This window comes from Epinephelus fuscoguttatus, linkage group LG5 (assembly GCF_011397635.1).
Source record: "Epinephelus fuscoguttatus linkage group LG5, E.fuscoguttatus.final_Chr_v1".
Taxonomy (NCBI): domain Eukaryota; kingdom Metazoa; phylum Chordata; class Actinopteri; order Perciformes; family Serranidae; genus Epinephelus; species Epinephelus fuscoguttatus.
Genome location: NC_064756.1, coordinates 350,321 through 373,744, shown reverse-complemented (window position 1 = coordinate 373,744; position 23,424 = coordinate 350,321). Strand labels below are relative to the sequence as shown.

The window sequence follows — 23,424 nt, the reverse complement described above, 5'->3', positions numbered from 1 at the left end:
TTTACATAAACGGTTTGGCACAGCACACGGCGACACTGTTGTTTAGCAGCGAGAATATGCTGTAAAGCAGCCGTGGTATCTCACACGTGTGATATGGGGTTAGGGTTAGGGTAACGCCGTTATGTAGAGTAGCAGGTGGAGCGTCCCTTGATGAGGTTCCAGCTGAGCTCAATTACACCTGTCAGTTGCCCGATATCTGAATGTCGCAGGTTTGGAGGCTGGATGTGTTTCTGTTGTGCCCTGACGCATTTTTTGGATGCGGTAAACTATCTGATATGTGCATGCAGATGTGAGATACATGCAGACAAATTATGATCAATCATAGTCACAATGATTCATTTTATTTGTGCTCCTGTATGTGCACAGCACATACAGGAGCACATTTGTTATTCCTCATACTTATTTTCGTCTTATTATTTTTCTTCCGCCAGATTTCGGTGCGTAACTTGTGCCACAGCTTTGAGCGCACACAGGGTCTTCATAAAACATATAGATTCAAGAAGTGTTTACTGTCATATGCACAGTAAGGACACACGTTTCCCTGCAGAATGAAATTCGTTCTTTTATGTCACCAATTAATGCTCAACAATATAAATCTGAAGTATAAAATAGATCAAATACAGTGTGCACTCTTTCAGTATCTCCTTGGTTCGTGTATGATCAATTTGCCTGCCGTGGCTGCATCTGTGCGCATTTGGTCGTTAAGAAGACTGTTAAGAGTGGGTCAGGTCGATCTTACAACTCCTTCTTAGTGAAAGATCTTCTTAAGATAAGAGCGATCTGGGAAATGCGTTTTTATTTCTTGGGAGGCTTAAGAGCGTTCTTAAGATGCTCTTAGCACTAAGAGCCATCTGGGAAATTCCGCCAATATAAGTATACTTGAGTAAAGCCTTAACATGCAAATACATTGAATTTGATTGTAGCCGGGAATGAGTCTGCCTAGCTAGTTAGCTAGCTTCTGTGGTAAAAAAAAAAAAAAAAAAAAAAAGGCTGGCACTGATCAAAATAATTCTGCTAGCTAAACCAGAAGACAGTCTGGAACATACATGAGCTGAAGTCAGTTGAATGATTGAACAGCGCATGTTCTAGAGATTTCAGCTTGGTAATTTGTGTGAAGTAGGACTATAGCTGAATTAAGGGAATGGCTATAGCAGTAGCATAGTAGCATAGTAGCCTAGTTCAATACTGTTAATCGATACTGGCATCAAACAGGCTTGAGAGCTAATAGCTGGCATGTAAATGTAGACATGTTATTACTGATCTCAAAGCAAGTTTCAGTATAAGAAGCATAGCAGGCCTACTGAAATATTGTAAGTAAATACATTTTTAATGATCATTATCATTGCTGTTATTATGTTGGAAATAAACCATCTTTCTGCACCCTTTATCTTACTCCGTCTGCATAATTTGACCATGACTTTAACCTAAATGCATTTTCTTGAATTCTGGTGATCACTAACACAATCACAAAGTATCACTAACTGAATGGGCACCCTAAACTTAGTTGGAAATGACACCTTAAATGTTTTTTCTATTGTGTTTGGTTCCAAAGTTAAGCGTATTTGAATATTATTGACGGCCATCTTGAATTTGACCTCTCCCCAGGCTATAAATAAACTTTATGGTATCTACAAACTATGGTAGAAATTTCATGCTTTTTTCAAAAAGTGCACAATTTATCTGCTAATCTGCTGTACTATATGTTGTCTTATTGCTCATGAACTCTGACAGAACAGGTTCTACATCTTCTTAATGTTCATGAACTCTGACAGAACAGGATCTATGTCATCTTATTGTTTGTGAACTCTGACAGAACAGTAAATTAAACAACGTCTCATGAGTGCAAACAGGAAGTCACAACGAGGCTGCATTCTGCATGCTTTAAACATCCAACAGACTGAATGAGGAGACTTTAACTGACCCGGTTCATCTTGATGATGATGCATGGTTTTCCCTCAGCATATCCAAAGCTGGTGTCGGGTAGACCTGAGCACTGACGCAGCGTACTGCGCTTAAACTGACAAACTTTCTTTACAGGCTCGTCGTCTTGTTCAGTGTATTCACCCACCAGACACAAGTCGTTACCCTCCTGAACACTGTCATTATATTCTGCAGACAAAAACCACAAAAACAAAACAATCAGTCAGTGACGTCTCAAAACAAAACTGTTCACTGCACTTTATTTAAAGATTTTAAAAGCCATTAAAACCCTATAAAAGCTTCTCTTCTGAGGACAAGGAGGAAACCAATCAGTATGTCTACTGTGAAAAGGCCACGCCTCCTGCTTGCTGTTATCAGTGCTTTCAGGTGTGACTCACCTGTTCACATGTGTGATTTACATGTTCACAGGTGTGATACACATGTTTACAGCTGTGACTCACCTATTCACATGTGTGATTTACATGTTCACAGGTGTGATACACATGTTTACAGGTGTGACTCACCTATTCACATGTGTGATTTACATGTTCACAGGTGTGATTCACATGTTTACAGCTGCGACTCACCTATTCACATGTGTGATTTACATGTTCAAAGGTGTGATACACATGTTTACAGGTGTGACCCACCTATTCAAAGGTGTGATTCACATGTCTACAGCTGTGTCACACCTGTTCACAGGTGTGATTCACATGTTTACAGCTGTGACTCACCTGTTCAAATGTGTGATTCACATGGCTACAGCTGTGTCACACCTGCTCACAGGTGTTATTCACATGTTTACAGCTGTGACTCACCTGTTCAAAGGTGTGATTTACATGTTCACAGGTGTGACTCACCTGTTCACAGGTGTGACTCACCTCTTCAAAGGTATGATTTACATGTTTACAAGCAGGGCTGCCCCTCCCTAAACGCAGAACACGCGCTGTGCGTAGGGACTCATCTTCCATGGGGGGCCACATTTTGCGCGAGGGGACGCATTTGCGCATATGCACAATGGATGCGCACATGCGCTACCGTGAGGCGCGCGTAGAATCAGCTCGAGGAAGGAGAGAAGAGACCTGACCGCCCATGCCTCGTTGCAACGATTGACAGCACTGAACATCTGAACAATAAGAGGGGTGCGCTGGCAGGCACTTGCAGAGCTGCAGCAGGTGAAGAGTTGTCGACATGTCGTCCAAAAGAGCCTCAGGAGTGTGTGCGGGGCCGGGAGGGTGGGCTCCATGGAGGGGGAGACCCGAGCCTCGGGGGTATAGGAGCCTCGGGAGGTCGGATGCTCCCAGAGAGGGGAGAGGGAGAAATATGGCTAAATAAGATGAAAATAGAAAAGAATGTCTCTGTATTTTATTTCTGTTTTCAGTGTTTAATTAAGGTGGGAGAGGCGGAGGGCTGAGGGAGATCGGACGCCTCCAGAGAGGGGAGAGGGAGAAATATAACAAAATAAGATTAAATAGGAAAAACCTGTCTCCCTCTTTTATTTTATTTTTCAGTGTTTAATCAAGGGTGGGGGATTGAGGTGGTGGAAGTTACTTTCTTTTGATGAGTAATTGATGGCTATTTGTGACTCAGATTTGTTTATTTATTTATTTATTTCAGTTTGACGTTATTTTTATTTAATATTTATTACAGGTGTGATTCACATGTTTACAGCTGTGACTCACCTGTTCAAAGGTGTGATTTACATGTTCAAAGGTGTGATTTACATGTTTACAAGTGTGACTCACCTGTTCCCATGTGTGATTTACATGTTTACAGGTGTGACTCAGTTATTCAAAGGTGTGATTCACATGTCTACAGCTGTGTCACACCTGTTCACAGGTGTGATTTACATGTTCAAAGGTGTGATCCACACGTTTACAGGTGTGACTCACCTATTCAAAGGTGTGATTCACATCTCTACAGCTGTGTCACACCTGTTCACAGGTGTGATTCACATGTTTACAGCTGTGACTCACCTGTTCAAAGGTATGATTTACATGTTCACAGGTGTTACTCACCTGTTCAAAGGTGTGATTTATATTTTCAAAGATGTGATTTACATGTTTACAAGTGTGACTCACCTGTTCACAGGTGTCATTCACATGTTCAAAGGTGTGATTTACATGTTCAGAAGTGTGACTCACCTGTTCAAAGGTGTGATTCACATGTTCACAGGTCTGATTTACATTTACAGGTGTGACTCACATGTTCACAGGTGTGATTTACATGTTCACAAGTGTGACTCACCTGTTCAAAGGTGTAATTTACATGTTTACAGGTGTGACTCACATATTCACAGGTGTGATTTACAAGTTCACAAGTGTGACTCACCTGTTCATAGGTGTGATTCACATGTTCACAGATGTGATTCACATGTAAAGCCCAATATCACAAATACATTCACAACTGTTAAACTGTGTCTTTTAGTTTCTCCCTCGTGGTTACAATTTTATTTCAAATGTCTTGTGTGAACAGGTGATCGATCACTTTGATCATAAAATGTCTTTCTTGTAGATGAGAATAGTAATAAAGTTCTGTTGTGTTATGTGTGTTAAGAGTCTGTGAAGGTATCATGAGGTCTTTCAGGTTGGTAGGATGCTTGACCTGTCCCATCTCTCTGTCCCTGTCTCCATTACCTCTTCACTTCCCTCAAGCCGTAGACTCCCCTCTCACCTGCTGTCCTTCAACCATCCATGAGACGCCCTCTCTGACCTGTCCTACAGTGTCATGAATTCTCCACAACAGAAAGGTACTTTAGTTCTTCCTTTCTTATTTACTTCAGTGTAGGAGATACCAGACCAACCTTTACCAAAGGAGAGGAGACAATGTCGTCCCACTGTGGCTGCAACATTTAAAGCTACGCACCATTCAGTCATTCACAAAAACAATCAGCATGACATCACAGTGCAACAATTACTTTCATACAGTCGTACTGATTTTGATTCATGTGCTGAATATGAGTAAACAGCAGGGGGAGCATGAGTATCAGTTCTCAGTGAGATAACTGGTCAGGCCGTTGTGACTGTTGGGTTATATAATAAATTATATTTTCCTTATTTAATTCACTTCCAACCTTGATAATGATGTCATGTACTTTATTTAACCTGGGAAAACACTGCTCACAGCAAAATGAAGACCTCCAGGTAAAAAGGAAGGTGTCAATCCTCAGCTATACCTACCTGTGATCACCTGATGCTCACACAGAGACACATCTGAAGTTTAGGGAGAATCACAGGGACCAGTTTTATGGGATGCAATGGAAAAGTAAGGTAATGTGTAGTGTCATGAATTACTGTTGGCAGGAAGTAATGAGCTTGACACTTCATCACATCAGTTGTCTATCTCTAAGCAGGTGTGTTTTTACTCACGCTGCAGGAGGTCGTTCAGCTGTTGGATGTAGTGGTTGTAGTTTTTTGGGTCACTGCGGTTGAAGGAGATTTCAGCAGCATGAGGACGAATCACCAAACCTGTCCTCAAAAAAACATAAATCTATAATCAATAATCAAACGATGAAAATAGAACAACTTGGAGTAAAACATATTTTAACGACAGAGAGTTACAGAAAACAGATGGACGGCTTCATCTGATCAGTGTTAACTGACAACTGTTGTTTCACACCTGTCCAACAGCTGACCTCGGTGAGTTCACAGCCAAAAACACCAAATCACGTTTGTTTACAACTATTTACAAAAAGAAAATCAAACGCTGCCTTCGCTGCCACCAGACTGCACTGACAGAAACGTTTTAGACCAAAGTGCCATGGACTCTGCATGGCAGGGGCATCCTCCTCCCTGATCCAAGCTTGCGCCTGGCTGCATACCTGAATGGGACTAGAAGTTACAATCCTTGTTTATACCTTGAGAGACGTGGATGGGGATGATGATGTCATCACAGGTATCAGTTTTCAATTCAGTTTTATTTATAAAGCCCAATATCACAAATCACAATTTGCCTCACAGGGCTTTACAGCATACGACATCCCTCTGTCCATAGGACCCTCACAGCTGATCAGGAAAAACTCCCCCAAAAAAAAGAGAGAGAGAGAGAGACAGAGACAGAGACAGAGAGAGATGCAGGACAGACGGTAATGACAGTAGCTTACAACAACCTTAATGAAAGTAATAATATTATATTAATAATAATAATATATTCATATCTGATAGTATACATGTGTGACAATAGTCATATGTGTATAATAACAGTAGAAGTATGACTAATGATAACAGCAGCAGCAGGAGGCATCTGGCAGGACCACGGCAGCAGCACAACCACACACGTCACACTGTCCAGCTACCGCTGTGATATGAGTTAATCTGAGAGACAGTGGAGCACAAATGCTCCGGAGAAGAAGCCGAGTTAGTGACATGCAGAATGGCCGAGTTAGCAAGATGCAGTAATAGAATACGAGAGAGAGAGAGAGAGAGAGAGAGAGAGAAGGTGCCCGGTGTATTATAGAGGGGTCCTCCGGCAGACTAGGCCTAAGTCAGCCTAACTAGGGGCTGGTACAAGGCAAGCCTGAGCCAGCCCTAACTATAAGCTTTATCAAAGAGGAAAGTCTTAAGTCTAGTCTTAATGTGGAGACGGTGTCTGCCTCCCGGACCGTAACAGGAAGATGATTCCACAGGAGAGGAGCCTGATAGCTGAAGGCTCTGGCTCCTGATCTACTTTTGGAGACTTTAGGGACCACGAGTAACCCTGCGTTCTCAGAGCGCAGTGTTCTGGTGGGATAATATGGCACTATGAGCTCTCTAAGATATGATGGAGCTTGACCATTTAGAGCTTTATAAGTTAACAGTAGGATTTTAAATTCAGTTCTGGATTTTACAGGGAGCCAGTGCAGAGAAACTAAAACAGGAGAAATATCATCTCGTTTCTTAGTTCCTGTTAGTACACGTTGTGATGGCCTCGGCCATGTTGTGTTTTGCTGGCCTCTCTGTGCTCCTCCCTTCCCAGGTTCTCCCTGCCTGTCTCCCTCCCATCTCGTCAGGGGATTCACCTCACCTGTGGCCTTGTCTATAAAGGCATGGCCATTCCAAGATGGCTCTCTCTCTCCTTCCTGGATGGCTGGGGCCTCCAGGCAACCATCCAATTTTGAACTTGGGAGTGTCAATGTTTGGCTCTTGTGTGGCATTAAAACTGGGAGGCTCACAGTGGCTCCTGGACGAGCCCCCACTTGTTATGCCCAGCTCGTTTAAGAGCACAACAAAAGAGGGAGAACCACACAGCAACCAGTTAGATTAACCAAAAATTTATTTAAAGAATACGATTTAAGTGCAGATCAGTAATCAGTGGTGTGGTGAGAGGTGTTGGGTGTATTAGGTGTATGTGTGTAATCATAAGGAACCAAAAGAACCAACGTAACACAACCCAAACCAAACCAAACAACGCTGGGGTTGCCTGGAGGCCCCAGCCATCCAGGAAGGAGAGAGAGAGCCATCTTGGAATGGCCATGCCTTTATAGACAAGGCCACAGGTGAGGTGAATCCCCTGACGAGATGGGAGGGAGACAGGCAGGGAGAACCTGGGAAGGGAGGAGCACAGAGAGGCCAGCAAAACACAACATGGCCGAGGCCATCACAACGTGCTGCTGCATTCTGAACTGGCTGGAGAGTTTTTAAGGACTTACTAGAGCTACCTGATAATAGAGAGTTACAGTAATCCAGCCTAGAGGTAACAAAAGCGTGGACCAATTTTTCTGCATCTTTTCAGGTCAGGATAGGCCTAATTTTCGCAATATTACGCAGATGAAAAAATGCAGTCCGTGAGGTTTGTTTTAAATGAGAATTAACCCTATGGGCCCAAACTACGCATAGTGTGTCCAAATTCACATCTGTTCTTCTCTGTGGATTTTCTCCGCGACCGTTCATCATAGCGAGAAGCCACGCATATCACGTGAAACAGCGGAATCATAGCTTTCCAACAAGACCAAGCTTGTCAGTAGTCCAATGTTTTCACAGTGAAAAAAAATGATAAAGTTACACTAAAATTACACTGAACAAAAATATAAATGCAACACTTTTGTTTTTGCTCCCATTTTTCATGAGCTGAACTCAAAGATCTAAAACTTTTTCTATACACACAAAAGACCATTTCCCTCAAATATTGTTCACAAATCTGTCTAAATCTGTGTTAGTGAGCACTTCTCTTTTGCCAAGATAATCCATCCCACCTCACAGGTGTGGCATATCAAGATGCTGATTAGACACCATGATTATTGCACAGGTGTGCCTTAGGCTGGCCACAATAAAAGGCCACTCTGAAATGTGCAGTTTTATCACACAGCACAATTTAACATCAGGAAATTGGTGCTCATCCAGGTTTTTATGTCTTTAAGGCAATTATGAAGTTTAGTTAATTGATTATTTTCTTCTGGCTTCATCGATAAATACAACTGTGTATCATCCGCATAACAATGGAAATTTACAGAGTGATTTCTAATGACGTTACCTAAAGGGAGCATATATAGAGTAAATAGGATTGGTCCAAGCACAGAACCTTGCGGAACTCCAAAACAAACTTTAGTACGTAAGGATGATTCATTATGAATGTCAACAAATTGAAAACGATCAGATAAATAAGATTTAAACCAGCTTAGTGCAGAACCTTTTAGGCCAATTAAGTGATCCAGTCTCTGCAGTAGAATTTGATGGTCAATTGTGTCAAACGCCGCACTAAGATCTAATAAAACAAGTACAGAGACAAGTCCTTTGTCTGAAGCAATGAGAAGGTCATTTGTAATTTTAACTAGTGCTGTCTAAGTGCTATGATGCACTCTAAATCCTGACTGAAATTCCTCAAATAAATTATTATCATGGAGAAAATCACACAGCTGGTCTGCGACTACTTTCTCAAGGATCTTTGACATAAAGGAAAGATTAGATATTGGTCTATAGTTGGCTAACACCTCTGGATCCAGGGTGGGCTTTTTTAGTAGAGGTTTAATTACAGTTACCTTAAAAGACTGTGGTACATACCCTGTTAATAAGGATATATTGATCATATCTAATATATGAGTGTTGACTAAAGGAACTAAAGGACTAAAGAAATCACTTCAATTCTTTTTTTTTTTTCAAAAATTTTTTATTGAAAAAATACAATACGATACTTCCAATCACAGAAATACAATTTACCTTTTCCTTTCTTTGTTTTTAAGAACATATATGCATATGTACACAGTCACATATACACACATAGAAACGAAAATTACCAAAAACAAAACAAAACAAAAACACTCTGATAAGAATGTAGAAGAAAATAATTAAATTACAGAGTACAGTGTAATAAACAATGAACAACCCCCCACCCACGCCCCCACTCAGCTCATCATGACCAACACACATATTACTGGTTATTTATGCAATATAAAAAGGTACAACTATAACAGGCACACATTAAATTGGGTAGTACCTCTAAATTGGTGACATAGGAAATAAAGGGTTGCCATTTGTGGAAAAATTTAACTGTACATCCTCTCAACGTGTATTTTATTTTCTCAAGTTTTAAAAAAAAAAAACATGATGTCTTTGAGCCACTGGGAGATATAAGGATATTTAGCAGACTTCCAATGCAACAATAAGGAACGTCTTGCTAGTAAGGATGTGAAAGCTATAATGTCCTTTTGTGTAGAGTTAAGTGCAAGTGAGGGGTCAGGAATCCCAAATATAGCAGGGCAAGGTTGGAGATTTACCCCAAGAACAGTGGACAAAATAGTAAAATAACCCTCCCAGAAACCTTTCGGATCAGGACAAAGAAAAAACACGTGGCTAAGGTGACGAGGAGAGCCATGGCATTTATCACATTTGTCTTCCACTTCTGGATACATTTCAGATAGTCAAGACTTAGAGAAATGCACCCTGTATAAGACCTTAAATTGAGTAAGACCAAGACGAGCACAAGAGGTGGTAGATCGTATCCTCTCTATGGCCTGTTCCCAGGACTCCTCATGTATTTCTAGTCCCAGTTCCTCTTCCCATGTACACTTAAGTTTAGCATTTGAGTGGTTGCTAAAAGCCAAGATAATATCATACAACTTTAAAATGATTCCTTTGTGATGAGGAACAAATGATAGCATGGTTTCCCACTGCTGTTCTGTAGGTAAAGAGGGGAAATTAGGGAAACACTTACTAACAAAATTGTGAGTTTGAAAATAGTGAAACAGATGAGTAACAGGGAGGCCGTAGTGAGATGACAAATTGGTGAAACTATCTACATCTAAATATTTGAATTGTGTAATACCCTTGTCATACAACACTGAAAATGTCGAGTCCAAAAGTGATGGAGGAAATAAATAGTTGTTATTTAAAGGACCCAAGGAAGATGCAGCTGCAAATTTAAAGTGCCGTCTAAATTGATAGCAGATCTTGAGTGTGTTAAGAACCACTCGATTATCAGTATATAGAGAAGGTTTTGTAGGTAAGGAGGAATAAAGTAGAGCAGGTATGGATGATCCCCTACAGGATGATAGTTCCAATTTACACCAAGAGGATCCAGGAGATTTTAACCAGTAGCAAAGTTTATGGATGTGAGCAGCCCAATAGTACGTTAGAAAATTAGGTAATGTAAGTTCTCCACTAAGTCTGCATCTCTGCAGTAAAGTTTTACGAATTCTAGGTGATTTCCCACCCCAAATAAAAGAACAAATTATCTTATCCAGTGAGTCAAAAAAATATTTTGGCAGAAAAAGTGGAACTGACTGGAATAAAAATAGAAATTTTGGTAAAATATTCATTTTAACAACATTGATCTTGCCGATTAATGAAAGGGGGAGGTTACCCCATCTTTGAATATCGGATGCAATCTTTGAGATAAGGGGAGTGAAATTAGCAGATGCAAGGCTAAATAAAGAACGAGTCACGTTAATACCTAGGTATTTAAACCCCGATGGACTAAAATGAAAAGGTAAATCTGACTGTTGAAGATAACATGCTGCAGTATTAATGGGAAAACACTCACTTTTCCCCAAATGTAATTTATAACCTGAAAAGGTGCTGAAGTTCTCCAGAAAACTTAAAACAGCAGAGATAGAAAGTGTAGGATCGGTTATATACAATAATAAATCATCCGCATACAGCGATAATTTATATTCAATTCCATTACAGGTGATTTCTTTGAATAAGGGGAAAGATCTTAATGTAATAGACAGAGGCTGAATAGCGATGGCAAAGAGCAAAGGTGACAAAGGACAACCTTGGCGACTTTGTCCAAGAGCAAAATAATCAGAATAAATATCATTCGTAAGGACACTGGCTTTAGGGGATGAATAAAGGAGGCAAATCCAAGAAATAAACTTATCACCAAATCTGAATTTCTTCAAAACTGCAAACAAGTACTCCCACTCTACCCTATCGAATGCCTTTTCAGCATCTAAAGAAATAACAAGTTCAGGAAGTTCAGCCGAATGTTTTGAGTAAATTATATTGAAAAGTGTATGGGTATTAAAAAACAATTGACGTCCCTTTATAAAGCCATTTTGCTCTTCGGATATAATATGCGGAAGCACATTCTCTCAACAGGATGCAATTACTTTAGCCAACACCTTTACATCAGCATTAAGCAGAGATAATGGTCTGTAGGAACCACAGGAGGTTGGATCTTTGTCCCTTTTGAGAAGGAGAGCAATAGTGGCTTGTGTCAAAGTTGGTGGTAATGAACCACTTTCTAAGGATTCACTGAATAAAGGTAAAAGTAGTGGTGCCAATTTACCAATAAATGTTTTGAAAAATTCAATCAGAAACCCGTCAGGGCCTGGGGCTTTGTTAGATTGCATAGCTTTAATTGCATTTGATACTTCTTCAAGGGAGAGAGGAGAGTCCAGTTGCCTGGCAGTATTAGTATCAATGACATGGTTCAAAAGGTTCTGAAGAAATTTGTTCATCTTAGTGTTGTCTGTAGGAAATTCAGATTTATATAATGAAGAGTAAAATGATTTAAATGTAGCATTAATTTCCAAATGATCTGTAGTAATAGTGTCATAAGTATTTTTAATACTAGGTATCAAACGGGAAGTGGCCTGTCGTCATAACTGATGTGCCAGTAAATGACTTGCCTTGTCGCCATGTTCATAATATGAGCCACGACTGCGTAGTAATAAGCGCTCTGCCTCTTTAGTTGGAATGAGTAGTTCCGGAGAAGGGTTCAGTGCATATCTTTGATCAAGGTTACTAATCGCAGATGTAAGTTCATTGAGCCTAGCATTAATCTTTTTATTAGAAAGAGCAGAGTAAGAAATAATTTGACCTCTCAGGTAACATTTAAGTGTCTCCCATAGCAATCAATATGAAGAGGAGTCATTTTGATTCAAAGACAAGAACTCATCAATAGAATTTGAAATCAGTTCGCAAAATTCTTTGTCTGCCAAAAGAAGAGAGTTAAATCTCCAAAGTGATGGGCTACATTTATAGGTAGAAAGTTGAATATCTAATAATAACAGTGAATGGTCAGATATTACAATACCTAAATAGTCAGAAGAATTTACACATGAATTAAGAGTACTGTCAATAAAAAAGTAATCAATCCTAGAATATGAATGGTGCACCTGGGAGAAAAAAGAAAAATTTTTAAAAGAGGGGTTACGAGATCTCCACGGATCAATAAGACCATTCTGTTTCATAAAATCAGAGAATGTTTTAGATATAGCAGATTGAGTCAGATTACGAGGATTAGAGCAATCTAAGATTGGGTCAAAAACACAATTTAGATCCCCTCCAAGGATCAGCAGGTGAGTATTCAAGAATGTGATGTTACTCAGCAATCTGTTAGTGAATTCAACATCATCGAAGTTCGGGGCATATACATTTACCAACAAAACCTTTTTTTGCATTAGGGTACCAGCAAGTATGAGGTATCTGCCATTCCTATCAGCGATAACATCAGTGGATGAGAACTGAACTTTTTTGTTAATTAAAATGGCAACCCCTCTAGATTTTGAATTAAAGTTTGAGTGCAAGACTTGACTCACCCAAGGGCAATGTAACCTATGGTGATCTTTAATTCGAAGGTGAGTCTCCTGTAAAAATACTATATCAGAGTTTAAATATTTCAAGTGTGTAAAAACCTTAGATCTCTTAACGGGATTACCCGTACCTTTGATATTCCAACTAATAAATCTGAGAGGTGTGCCTGACCCAGCACTGCTGGGATCTATATTGTCATTAACCATTTAAATAAAAACAACAACGAAAATACAAATGGTCACAGAGAGCCAAGGTGGGACACCCTCCCTCCAACATACCCCTAAACACAAATACACCCAAAGTCCCCATATAACCATAGAACAAAGGAGACAGCAGTGTTTCCCACAATAAAATAAAATAATAAAAAAAAACTCCTGCCAACTTCACACTATTTAACAGTATGCGTGCAATGATATAAATGTTGTATTTGAAAAAACTAACATTACAAAATATTGTTTCATCCAAAGGTGAACATACCAACAAAACAACAAAGATGATCGCCTTAATAATTTCCACATAGGTCAGATGGATACAGTAAAGCACATGAAAATACCAATTAACAAATAACAGTACTGTAAGTACTGTACAAATAGATGCAGAAAGCATAAAATAAGGTGGTGTTGATTGGACAAAATATGGTATGGCCTTGTTAACAGTATCCAGTAAGATTACAGGGAAAAGCGGTTCCTTTACCAGATCGAACGCTTCCTTCAGTAAGGTGGCTACAGCATCAGTGGTACAGGTGTCAGGACCCTCCGGTACTCCCACTATCCTAATGTTGTTACGCCGCGATCTGGACTCCAAGTCTTCACATTTATTTTCCAACTTGGCTACGTTAGCTATGAGGCACTTGATAGTAGTTTTCATCATGGCGATGTCATCGGAGCACTCGGTGAGTGTGTGCTTCATCTCTCCGACCGTACCTTTAGCATGGACATGGTAGCATCAGTAACAGCTTTATCATTCGTCAGCTGTGTCTTCACCGTTTGCAGGTTGAGCTTGATAGTAGACAGAGCATCCCTGAGAGTATCCTGGAGTTCCTTTTTAAAAATATCAGCAATATCTTTCCTCAGCGAGGCCAGCAACTCGAGTGTGAGGGTTAGCGTGCGTCGAGGCGGCCTCTGCAGGAGCCGACGGCTCACTCAAGGATGTGGTCGCGGTTTGTAGACCAGGCCTCAGTTGTGTCTGAATAGTGATGTGAGTCTTAGAGAACTTTCCAGACATTTTACGCATTCCAGAGTTAAACTTCCCAACAAAAAGTACTGCGGAGTAAGACAAGACTAAATATGTGACCAAAAAGCGCAGATGAAATACAATTTTAAGCGAAATCAGCAGGAGCTTCCAAACTCACGTCCTACTCCATTAAAGCTCAGCGGCGCCCCCCTCCACTGTGGCCAATTCTTGAAGAGAAATTGGGGAGAAGCAATCTAAATATATATTAGGTCTTACAGCTGTGTTTGAGGTTAGATAGGTACTATCTGAGGACAGGAGGTCATGAATTTTGCCTCTAATAGTTAGAATTTTGTCATTAAAAAAGCTCATAAAATCATTACTGCTAAGGGCTAAAGGAATACAAGGCTCAATAGAGCTTTGACTCTCAGTCAGCCTGGCTACAGTGCTGAAAAGAAACCTGGAGTTGTTCTTATTTTCTTCTATTAATGCTGAGTAATAGTTTGCTCTGGCATTGCGGAGGCCCCTCTTATAAGTTTTGAGACTGTCTGTCCAGATTAAAAGAGATTCTTCCAGTTTGGTTAATCGCCAATTCCTTTGAAATTTTCGCGATATTTGTTTTAACTTACGGGTTTGAGAGTTATAGGAGCGAACTTTCTTTGCTTTGTTAACTTCTTTTTAAGAGTCGAGTGTTGTTCGCAGCAATCCTACAGTGCTATTGACAAGATGATCAATTCGGGAGAGGTTAAAGTAGGCACAGGAAACCTCTGTTACTGAAGGACTTGGTACTCAATGTAACGATGGAGTAATCATTTCCTTAAATTTTGCAACAGCACTATCTGATAAACATCTAGTATAGTAACTGTTGCTGAGTGGCGTGTAATCGAGTAAAAAGAAATCAAAAGTAATCAGATAATGATCCGATAGCAAGGGATTCTGTGGAAAGACTGTTAGGTTATCAATTTCAATTCCATACGTCAGAACTAGATCGAGGGTATGGTTAAAACAGTGAGTGGGTTCATGTACACCCTGACTGAAGCCAATGGAGTCTAATAATGAGATAAACGCGGTAGCCAAGGAGTCATTATCAACGTTGACATGAATGTTAAAATCGCCTACAATAATAACTTTATCTGATTTAAGAACTAGACTGGATAAAAACTCTGAGAATTCAGATACAAATTCAGAATACGGGCCAGGAGCACAGTACACTATAACAAATAAAAGTGGCTGCGAGGTTTTCCAGGTCAAATGTAAAAGACTAAGAACGAGGCTTTCAAATGAATTATAATCTAGTTTAGGTTTAGGGCTGATTAACAGACTAGAGTTAAAAATGGCTGCAACTCCTCCTCCTCGGCCGCTGCCTCGAGGAATGTGGGTATCATTATGACTGGGAGGAGTGGACTCATTTAGACTAACATATTCATCTGGACACAGCCAGGTTTCAGTGAGACTGAGTAAATCAATATGATTATCTGATATTAATTCGTTTACTAACACTGCTTTAGACAATAGAGACCTGATATTTAACAGTCTGCATTTAATTCTCCTGTTTTGTCTTTCTGTCACAGAAGAGGTTTTAATTTTTATGAGGTTGTTATGCACAACTCCTCTTTGTTTAATTTTAGATTTAGATAACTTAGGTGGTCGGGGGACAGACACCGTTTGTATAAAACTATGAAAACTATGGCTGGGTAACTGAACTAGAAGCTCAGAGAGGCGTATAGGACTGCGACTCTGAGTCCTGATCTCAACTCTGGGTTGTCAGGGATTTAAATTACTAATAAACTTTACCAGGTTCCTAGAAATGAGAGCAGCTCCATCCAAAGTGGGATGAATGCTGTCTCTCCTAATAAGACCAGGTTTTCCCCAGAAAGTTTGCCAATTATTAACGAAACCCACATTGTTTGCTGGACACCACCTGGACAGCCAGCGATTAAATGACGACATGCGATGATGATGCAATGATTAACTCATATCACAGCGGTGCCTGGACAGCGTGACGTGTGTGGTTGTGCTGCTGCCGTGGTCCTGCCAGATGCCTCCTGCTGCTGCTGCCATCATTAGTCATTAGTCATACTTCTACTTTTATTATACACATATGACTATTGTCACACATGTATACTGCCAGATATTAATACATACTTTCAATATATTGTACCACAGTAGCCAGAACTATAACTATAATATTATTACTTTCAATAATGTTGTTGTAAGCTACTGTCATTACCTGCATCTCTCTCTCTCTCTCTCTCTCTCTCTCTCTCTCTCTCTCTCTCTTTCTGTCTCATTGTGTCATGCGGATTACTGTTAATTTATTATGCTGATCTGTACGACATCTATTGCACGTCTGTCCGTCCTGGAAGAGGGATCCCTCCTCAGTTGCTCTTCCTGAGGTTTCTACCGTTTTTTTCCCCGTTAAAGGAGTTTTTTGGGGGAGTTTTTCCTTATCCGCTGCGAGGGTCATAAGGACAGAGGGATGTTGTATGCTGTAAAGCCCTGTGAGGCAAATTGTGATTTGTGATATTGGGCTCTATAAATAAAATTGATTGATTGATTGATTGATTGATTGATGCAGCTAAACATGTCATCAGTGGTCAGATTTGGGAGGGGTCCAGAGAAAACTACAGAGTCCGACATCGTTTTTGCATTTTCAAACACTGAGGCAATATTAATTTTAGTGACCTCCGATTGGCGTAACCGGGTGTCATTGCCGCCGACGTGAATAACAATCTTACTGAATCTACGTTTAGCTTTAGCCAGCAGTTTTAAATTTGATTCAATGTCGCTCGCTCTGGCCCCAGGGATACATTTGACTATGGCCTCTGGTGTTGCTAACTTCATGTTCCTCAGAATAGAGCTGCCAATAACCAGAGTTTTATCCTCAGCGGGTGTGTCGCTGAGTGGGGAAAAGCGGTTGGAAACATGAACAGGCTGGTGGTGAGCCGTGGGCTTCGGCTTGGAGCTATGCCTCTCATGAACAGTTACCCAGCCTCCTGGCTGAACGGGTGTTACCAGAGGACTGCTAGCGGAGGCTATGCTATGTGGCTCCGTACAGGCTACAGGGGGCTGGCTAACAACCGCAGCTACTGAATGGTTTTCCATGGTGCGGAGCTGCACTTCTAATTCACTAAGCCTCGCCTCCAACGCAGCAAATAAGCTACACTTGTTACAGTTACCACTGTTGCCAAAGGAGGCAGAGGCATAACTGAACATTTGGCACACTGAGCAAGAAAGAGCAGAGGTATGGGTGGTTGAAGGAGCTAAGGTTTCATTGGGGTCGTCAGGTGGGCACCCTCCTTCGTAGGTGTTTCATTGAATAGGCCCACGACACTTCCAGAGGGTTCAACAGCAACAACTGGCGTCCCAGTTGTGCTCCCCTCTGCTTTAGCTCCTTCATCACACCCCTCAATGTTGACTTGCCCTTAGGTGTCATTTTGGGGCCCAGATGTTGACTTTCCTCCTGATCCAGAGCCACTGACTTGCCCTTTCAGCAGCACTGGACAGGGCTTTGATGGCTTGACATTGTGCCTGGCCTCTGATTCCCATGTCCTTGAGGAGGCTGGAAGCTGACCTGCCCATGAAGCCTCTGCAGCCAACCTCAACAGGGCGTACCGTGGTTTTCCAGCCCCATTGTTCAGCATCAGCTGACGGCTCAGCATACCGAAGCCTCTTCTGCTCGTAGGCCTCACCCACAGCATCCTCCCAGGGCACTGTGAGCTCTATGATGTAAACACTCTGACTCGAAGGGAACAAAAATACAAGATCTGGTCTGAGGTTGGTTGTGGCAATCTCCGTTGGAAAGCATAGTCTCTGATCCAGGTCTACTAGAAGCCTCCAGTCTCGTGCCACACCCAGATGCCTGGCCTCTGGTTTTAGTGTGCAGGTTTTCAGCTGCTTTTCACCTTCACGGATGAACTGTTCTGAAGATGCAGGATGGGAGGACTGTGGAGGCAGGGCATTGATGACCCTCAGTCTACTCTCCAGCGAAGCTGCCAGACACTTTAACACCTGATTGAGTTGCCAGGTGTAGCGGCCTTGTGTAAGGCTAGTCTTGCAGCCAACAATGATGTGCTTCAAATTCGCTGGAGACAGTGTATTTATGTTTATTTGTTTATTTAGCACGTATTTTTTAAAAAAAAGTCAACATTACAATTACCATAAAAAATCTGACAATCAGTAATACAGTTACCATTAAAACAATTTACAGTTGGTGATATAAGAACTTCTTTTTAGGAAGAAAAAAAAGAACAGTGGGGAACATGCAAGGAGGTCCAAAAAACCCTCAAGGAGTTTGACAAGAGGACTTCCCTACATAAACATTAAACACTGTCATGTGCATAAAGGCACGATATCACACTCACACCCACACCCTCACACACACACAGATACAGAGATCAGGTCGTTGTTATTGATACAACAAAAAATGTTTAACAAAGTGGGGAGGAAGAGAATTCCATAACATGGAACCTCTGTGAGAGATCTGAAATTGGGATGAAATAGTTTGCGATTGAGGGGATCGGACCTGGGATGCTTTTCGGGTTAAATAATTGTGAAATTGATTTTTTGGGGAAAAGAAATTGTGAAAGAAAGTAGGAAGTTTTTTATTTAATGAACCATATACAAATTGAGTAATTTGGAGCTAATCAATCTGATAAATATTGAGGATGCCAAATTTATGAAACAAAGGTAATTAATTACTTCTTGGAGCTGAAAGGGCAATAATTCTCATAGTTCATTTTTGTAACCTAAAAATTGGTTGCAGTTTTGTCTGGTGAGTACTGGCCCAGGCAATGTTGCAGTAACTAATAAAGGGATAAATCATGGAATAATAAAGGTTGAGGGAAACTTTTGTGTAGAGATAGAGATAACAAAATTTTCCAGTTATTCCAATATTTTTTGCAATTTTAGATGAAATAAAGGAAATGTGAGGCTTCCAGGATAGGTTTTTATCAATTATTACACCAAGAAAACGAGTTGATTCAACATTAGCTATTGAAACATTATCAATCAACACTGTTGTATTCTCGGTGAGCTTCTTGTGATTGTAACTAAACAGAATAAAATTTGTTTTCTTAATGTTTAGTGACAATTTATTGATTTTGAAAAATTTGGAGATTTTGTCTAACTCTTCATTGACAACTTTCATAATTACATTAGGATTTCTATGGGAATAAAACAAACTAGTATTGTCAGCAGATAAAATTTTGGATAGCTGATCTGATACATTGGACAAATCATTGATATAAATAAGAAATAACAATGGCCCAAGGATTGACCCCTGGGGAACACCACATTTTATAGTAAGAGGGGGAAAGTTCACTCCTTTAAAAGCAACAAATTGTTTTCGGTGCTCTAAGTAACTGGTAAACCACAACAATGCCAGCTCATCCAGTCCCAAATATTTCAATTTTTTGTCACAAAATAAGATGAGCTACTGTGTCAAATGCTTTTGACAAATCTAAAAAAAATTCCAATGGTGTATTCTTTGTTATCATTGGTTCTGTGTAATTCATTAATAAGATGGGTAATAGCCATGTAGGTAGAGTGGGATTTCCTAAAACCATACTGATGTTTGTACAGACACAGAGGACATGTTGGGTCTTCTCCATACCACTGGCTGAGATTCTGAGGTGATGGTAAGACATCCTAGGTGGCTCGGATGATGAAGCTGGTTCAAAAAGCTTCCATGTCCCAAATCTCCTTCCAAGAAAGCTTTCATAGTTAGAACACTTACTATGATAATGATTGATATTTTTAGGTTGCTGAAATATTTTTTGCCATGACTCCACCCAGAGAAGAACATCATTGTAGACCTGGAAAACTGTTCATCATAAATGTGATGTAAACAGGAAGTGTAGTTAAACCTGTGATAATGGATCTGAAGTAAACAGGAACTGTAGTTAACCCTGTGATGATGGATCTGAAGTAAACAGGAACTGTAGTTAACCCTGTGATAATGGAAGTGAAGCAAACAGGAAGTGTAGTTAAACCTGTGATGATGGATGTGGAGCAAACAGGAAGTGTAGTTAAACCTGTGATAATGGATGTGAAGCAAACAGGAAGTGAAATTAAACCTGTGATAATGGATGGGAAGTAAAGAGGAAGTGAAATTAAACCTGTGATAATGCATGTGAAGTAAACAGGAAGTGTGTGTGAAGTAAACAGGAAGTGTGGTTAAACCTGTGATAATGGTTGTGAAGTAAACAGGAAGTGTAGTTAAACCTGTGATAATGAACTCACCTGGATTGGCCACTCTGTCCTGATAGCGGGGAACATTTTCATCCAGTGTCTGTAACATGACCCACATGGTGAAAGAAAACATTCCTGCCAGGAACCCGTAGAAGACTAGGTAGAAGAGGAAGATGAGACCTGATGGAGACAATTCAAACATTACTTTAGTTACAGTTTTTCTCGATTGCTTAAACACATTTTTTGGAGGAAGACCTCCTTTTCTTTAAACTTTACACACAAACCACAAAAACACACACAAACTGCTAAATTCAACACTTCTCTTGCAAAATAACACTCTGCGTTCAAAAAAGTTCAACATTTATTTAATTTTTACTGTGTGTCATCTTCATTTACTATTCACCAGTAACACATATACTAATAATTACCCATCTCAACAAATCCTCAAAGTGTTCCCTATGACACCAAAATTATTCAGACAGACCTTGTGGTTCCAGATATACTCATTTTATTAATTATATGCAATTTTCAAGCAGAGGAAAAAAGGCTCAGCAAAGAACAGGTTGCTCCATGTAGTAGTTACTCTTAAGAAAAATAATTCCCCACTGACACTCAAATTTCACAGTTGGTTTTTGAAAACCGCCTCTCTAGCTCAGCGTTTACACGGTCTAGGATCGGATAGTAAACAGTCTTACAAAAATAATCCTTGCTGGTGTCACTGTAACGCTGACCAACTGTGGACATGACAACAGTGTCGTTAAGAGTAGAGCTTGTTTTAGGTTGCCTTTTAGACATCCTCTCTGTGCTGATGTTACACCGCTGAGCCGTGCTTAGCACTTCAGTCCACAACTGGTCAAAAGATGAATCATCTCTATATTTTAATATTGAATCCTGCAGCGCCTCAATGAGGTCAATTGCTCTGGCGAGGTCCACTGATGAGGACTGCAGCATGTCGCTCAGAAACTTTGTATCTCCAAGTATTTTTCTAAAGGTTGCTAGAAGGCCAATGAAATCTAGGTTTAGCTGCCCTCGCAGTCCACGTGCCTCAACACTTCTGTCTCCACTATTCTCCTCATCAATATCATGAAGGACGCGTAGCACAGCTGGAAGCCGGTCCATTAGGTTTCGACAGGCATAATACCTGCAAGCCCACCTAACATCACTGAGTCTGGGCAACTCTCGTGGCTGATCCTCTGAATACATTAAGCGCTGTATGTCCTGCCACTTCTGGTGGACATAAGATCCTGACAGAAACACATAAAGACGCTGCAACAAGGAAAAAAAACATGACGCTTCTGGTACTGCTCTGACTGTGTCCACAATAACCAAATTTAAGCAATGTGCATTGCAGTGCACATAAAAGGCATGCTTGGCCAGGGACTGTATTCTTGCAGACACACCACTGTGCTTGCCACTCATCACAGAGGTGCCATCATAGCCCTGCCCCACCAGCTGTTCTCTGTATTCTAAACCGTAATTTTGCAGGCTATTAACAATTTTTTCAGTTAGCCCAGCAGCATCAAGTTTGTCTGCATGCTCAAAATGCATGAAGCTTTCATGCACTGTACCTCTGTAGTAGTACCTGAGTACTAATGAAATTTGCTCCTGTTTTTTTAAGTCTTTTGTTTCATCAGCTAGAATACTGAACACCCCACTTTCTTTTACCTCTTCAATAATGTCTTTTCTCACCATGTCTGCTAAAACCTCTAAAATCTCATTCTGAGTATGGTTGCTGGTGTACTTGGCATTGCTATGTCCCATTTTCTGTTTTACTAAGGGTCATGCTTGGCTATGAGCTCCAAAATGGCCAAAAGTTGCCTTTGTTTCCTGAGTCTTCTGATTCCCGATGGCCTCGCTGTGCTATGTTCTGAGTGGCTGTGCATAGCAAAACATCAGCAACTGTTTTGATATACTTCCTGTTGTCCTCTACTTTTTTTTGGTACCATTTGTCCATTGCCTGGAGTAAAGATGTATTGTTCTCAACACCCCGCTGATATTCCGGCCATGCCGCCATTGCATTAAGATGGTGCTCTGCTCTTGCATGTAAGCGGAAACCTCCATCTTTATACGTGGCCTTTTTCCAGTTTGAAAAGCCAGTAGCTGAGGTGAACGTTGTCTCTGGAACACAGGGCAGTGAAAAATGCCTACATGCAAAATAAAAAGCACAGTCCTGGCACTGGGAGTATTCCACCCAGGTATAGGTTTTGTACCACGAAGCCCTGAACGCTCTGGTCCTACCCTGTCCGTGCTGGGTGCGAGGGAAGGTCTTCAGGACAGGTTGCGCAGGACCTGCAGCTCTGGGTTTGAGAAATGTCTGGAAATATTAAAAATAAATCCAAAATAAGTCTGTGGAAATTAATACTCATGATCAACACTGACAATTAAAGACAGAAATATGCTTTTGTTATTGTTCCTATGGCAAATGTTTGAAAAATATATGCAAAGATTCTGGAATTTTTAAATGAGGATTTTATTAAACTTTATAAAAGTTGAGTTGGATCATTAAGCAACAACAACTCGAAAGTAACATTTTGATTGTCAAGCCCTTTAAAATATATAAAGGGACAACTGCATTTCAGCAGAAAATTAATACAAAAGAGTAATTCAGATGTTGAGGTGATAGGTTAATATAATTTTTAATAAATATTCTACCTTGGGGACCTTTCGGCATAGCAAAGGTCGGATGAACTGGGGAGTTCCTGTTGCTGCTGGAGCTGCTGCAACTGCTGTAGCTGCAGCTGTCATCTGACTCAGCATGGTCGAACTCATCACCATTGTCAGTCCTCTCCCTTTGTGCATCTGAAAGTATTGATTGACAAAGTCAGCACTTAATTAACTCAATTTTTAATTGAACATACATTATAAAGTGTACATGATTATTTTTTAAATAATATATAGCATGAATATATGAACTGTTTAACAACTACACAATTTTAAGTGCGTGCTGGTTTAGTACCATGATTAAAAGAAGATAGCCTATTTAAATTCCTTAATTCACTAAATAACTGTAATTGTGCAGAGAGCACCACACATTACACATTTTAAAGCATTTCCCTAATTCCTGCATTTTCACCTGGAAGTCCATGAGCGCTGGTCTGGCCCTGGGAATTTTGGTCAATGTTAGCTTGGCTGCATTCACCCTGATTCTCACACTCCTCCTGGTCACTCTCCCTAATTTTCTTCTTAGTGA

General features: G+C 40.5%; 1 protein-coding gene across 2 annotated transcripts in view; it reads right to left on the bottom strand.

Moving 5' to 3' along the window:
• Nucleotides 1–23,424, bottom strand: part of atp1b3b (ATPase Na+/K+ transporting subunit beta 3b) — a 48,110-nt gene that overhangs the window by 16,248 nt on the left and 8,438 nt on the right. For both annotated transcript variants that reach the window (XM_049576030.1, XM_049576031.1), the window contains exons 2-4: nucleotides 20,286–20,414; nucleotides 5,289–5,387; nucleotides 1,922–2,109 (exon numbers count right to left, since the gene is read on the bottom strand). In XM_049576030.1, the coding sequence (XP_049431987.1) occupies nucleotides 1,922–2,109; nucleotides 5,289–5,387; nucleotides 20,286–20,414 (416 nt within the window). The remainder of the gene's footprint in view (nucleotides 1–1,921; nucleotides 2,110–5,288; nucleotides 5,388–20,285; nucleotides 20,415–23,424) is intronic.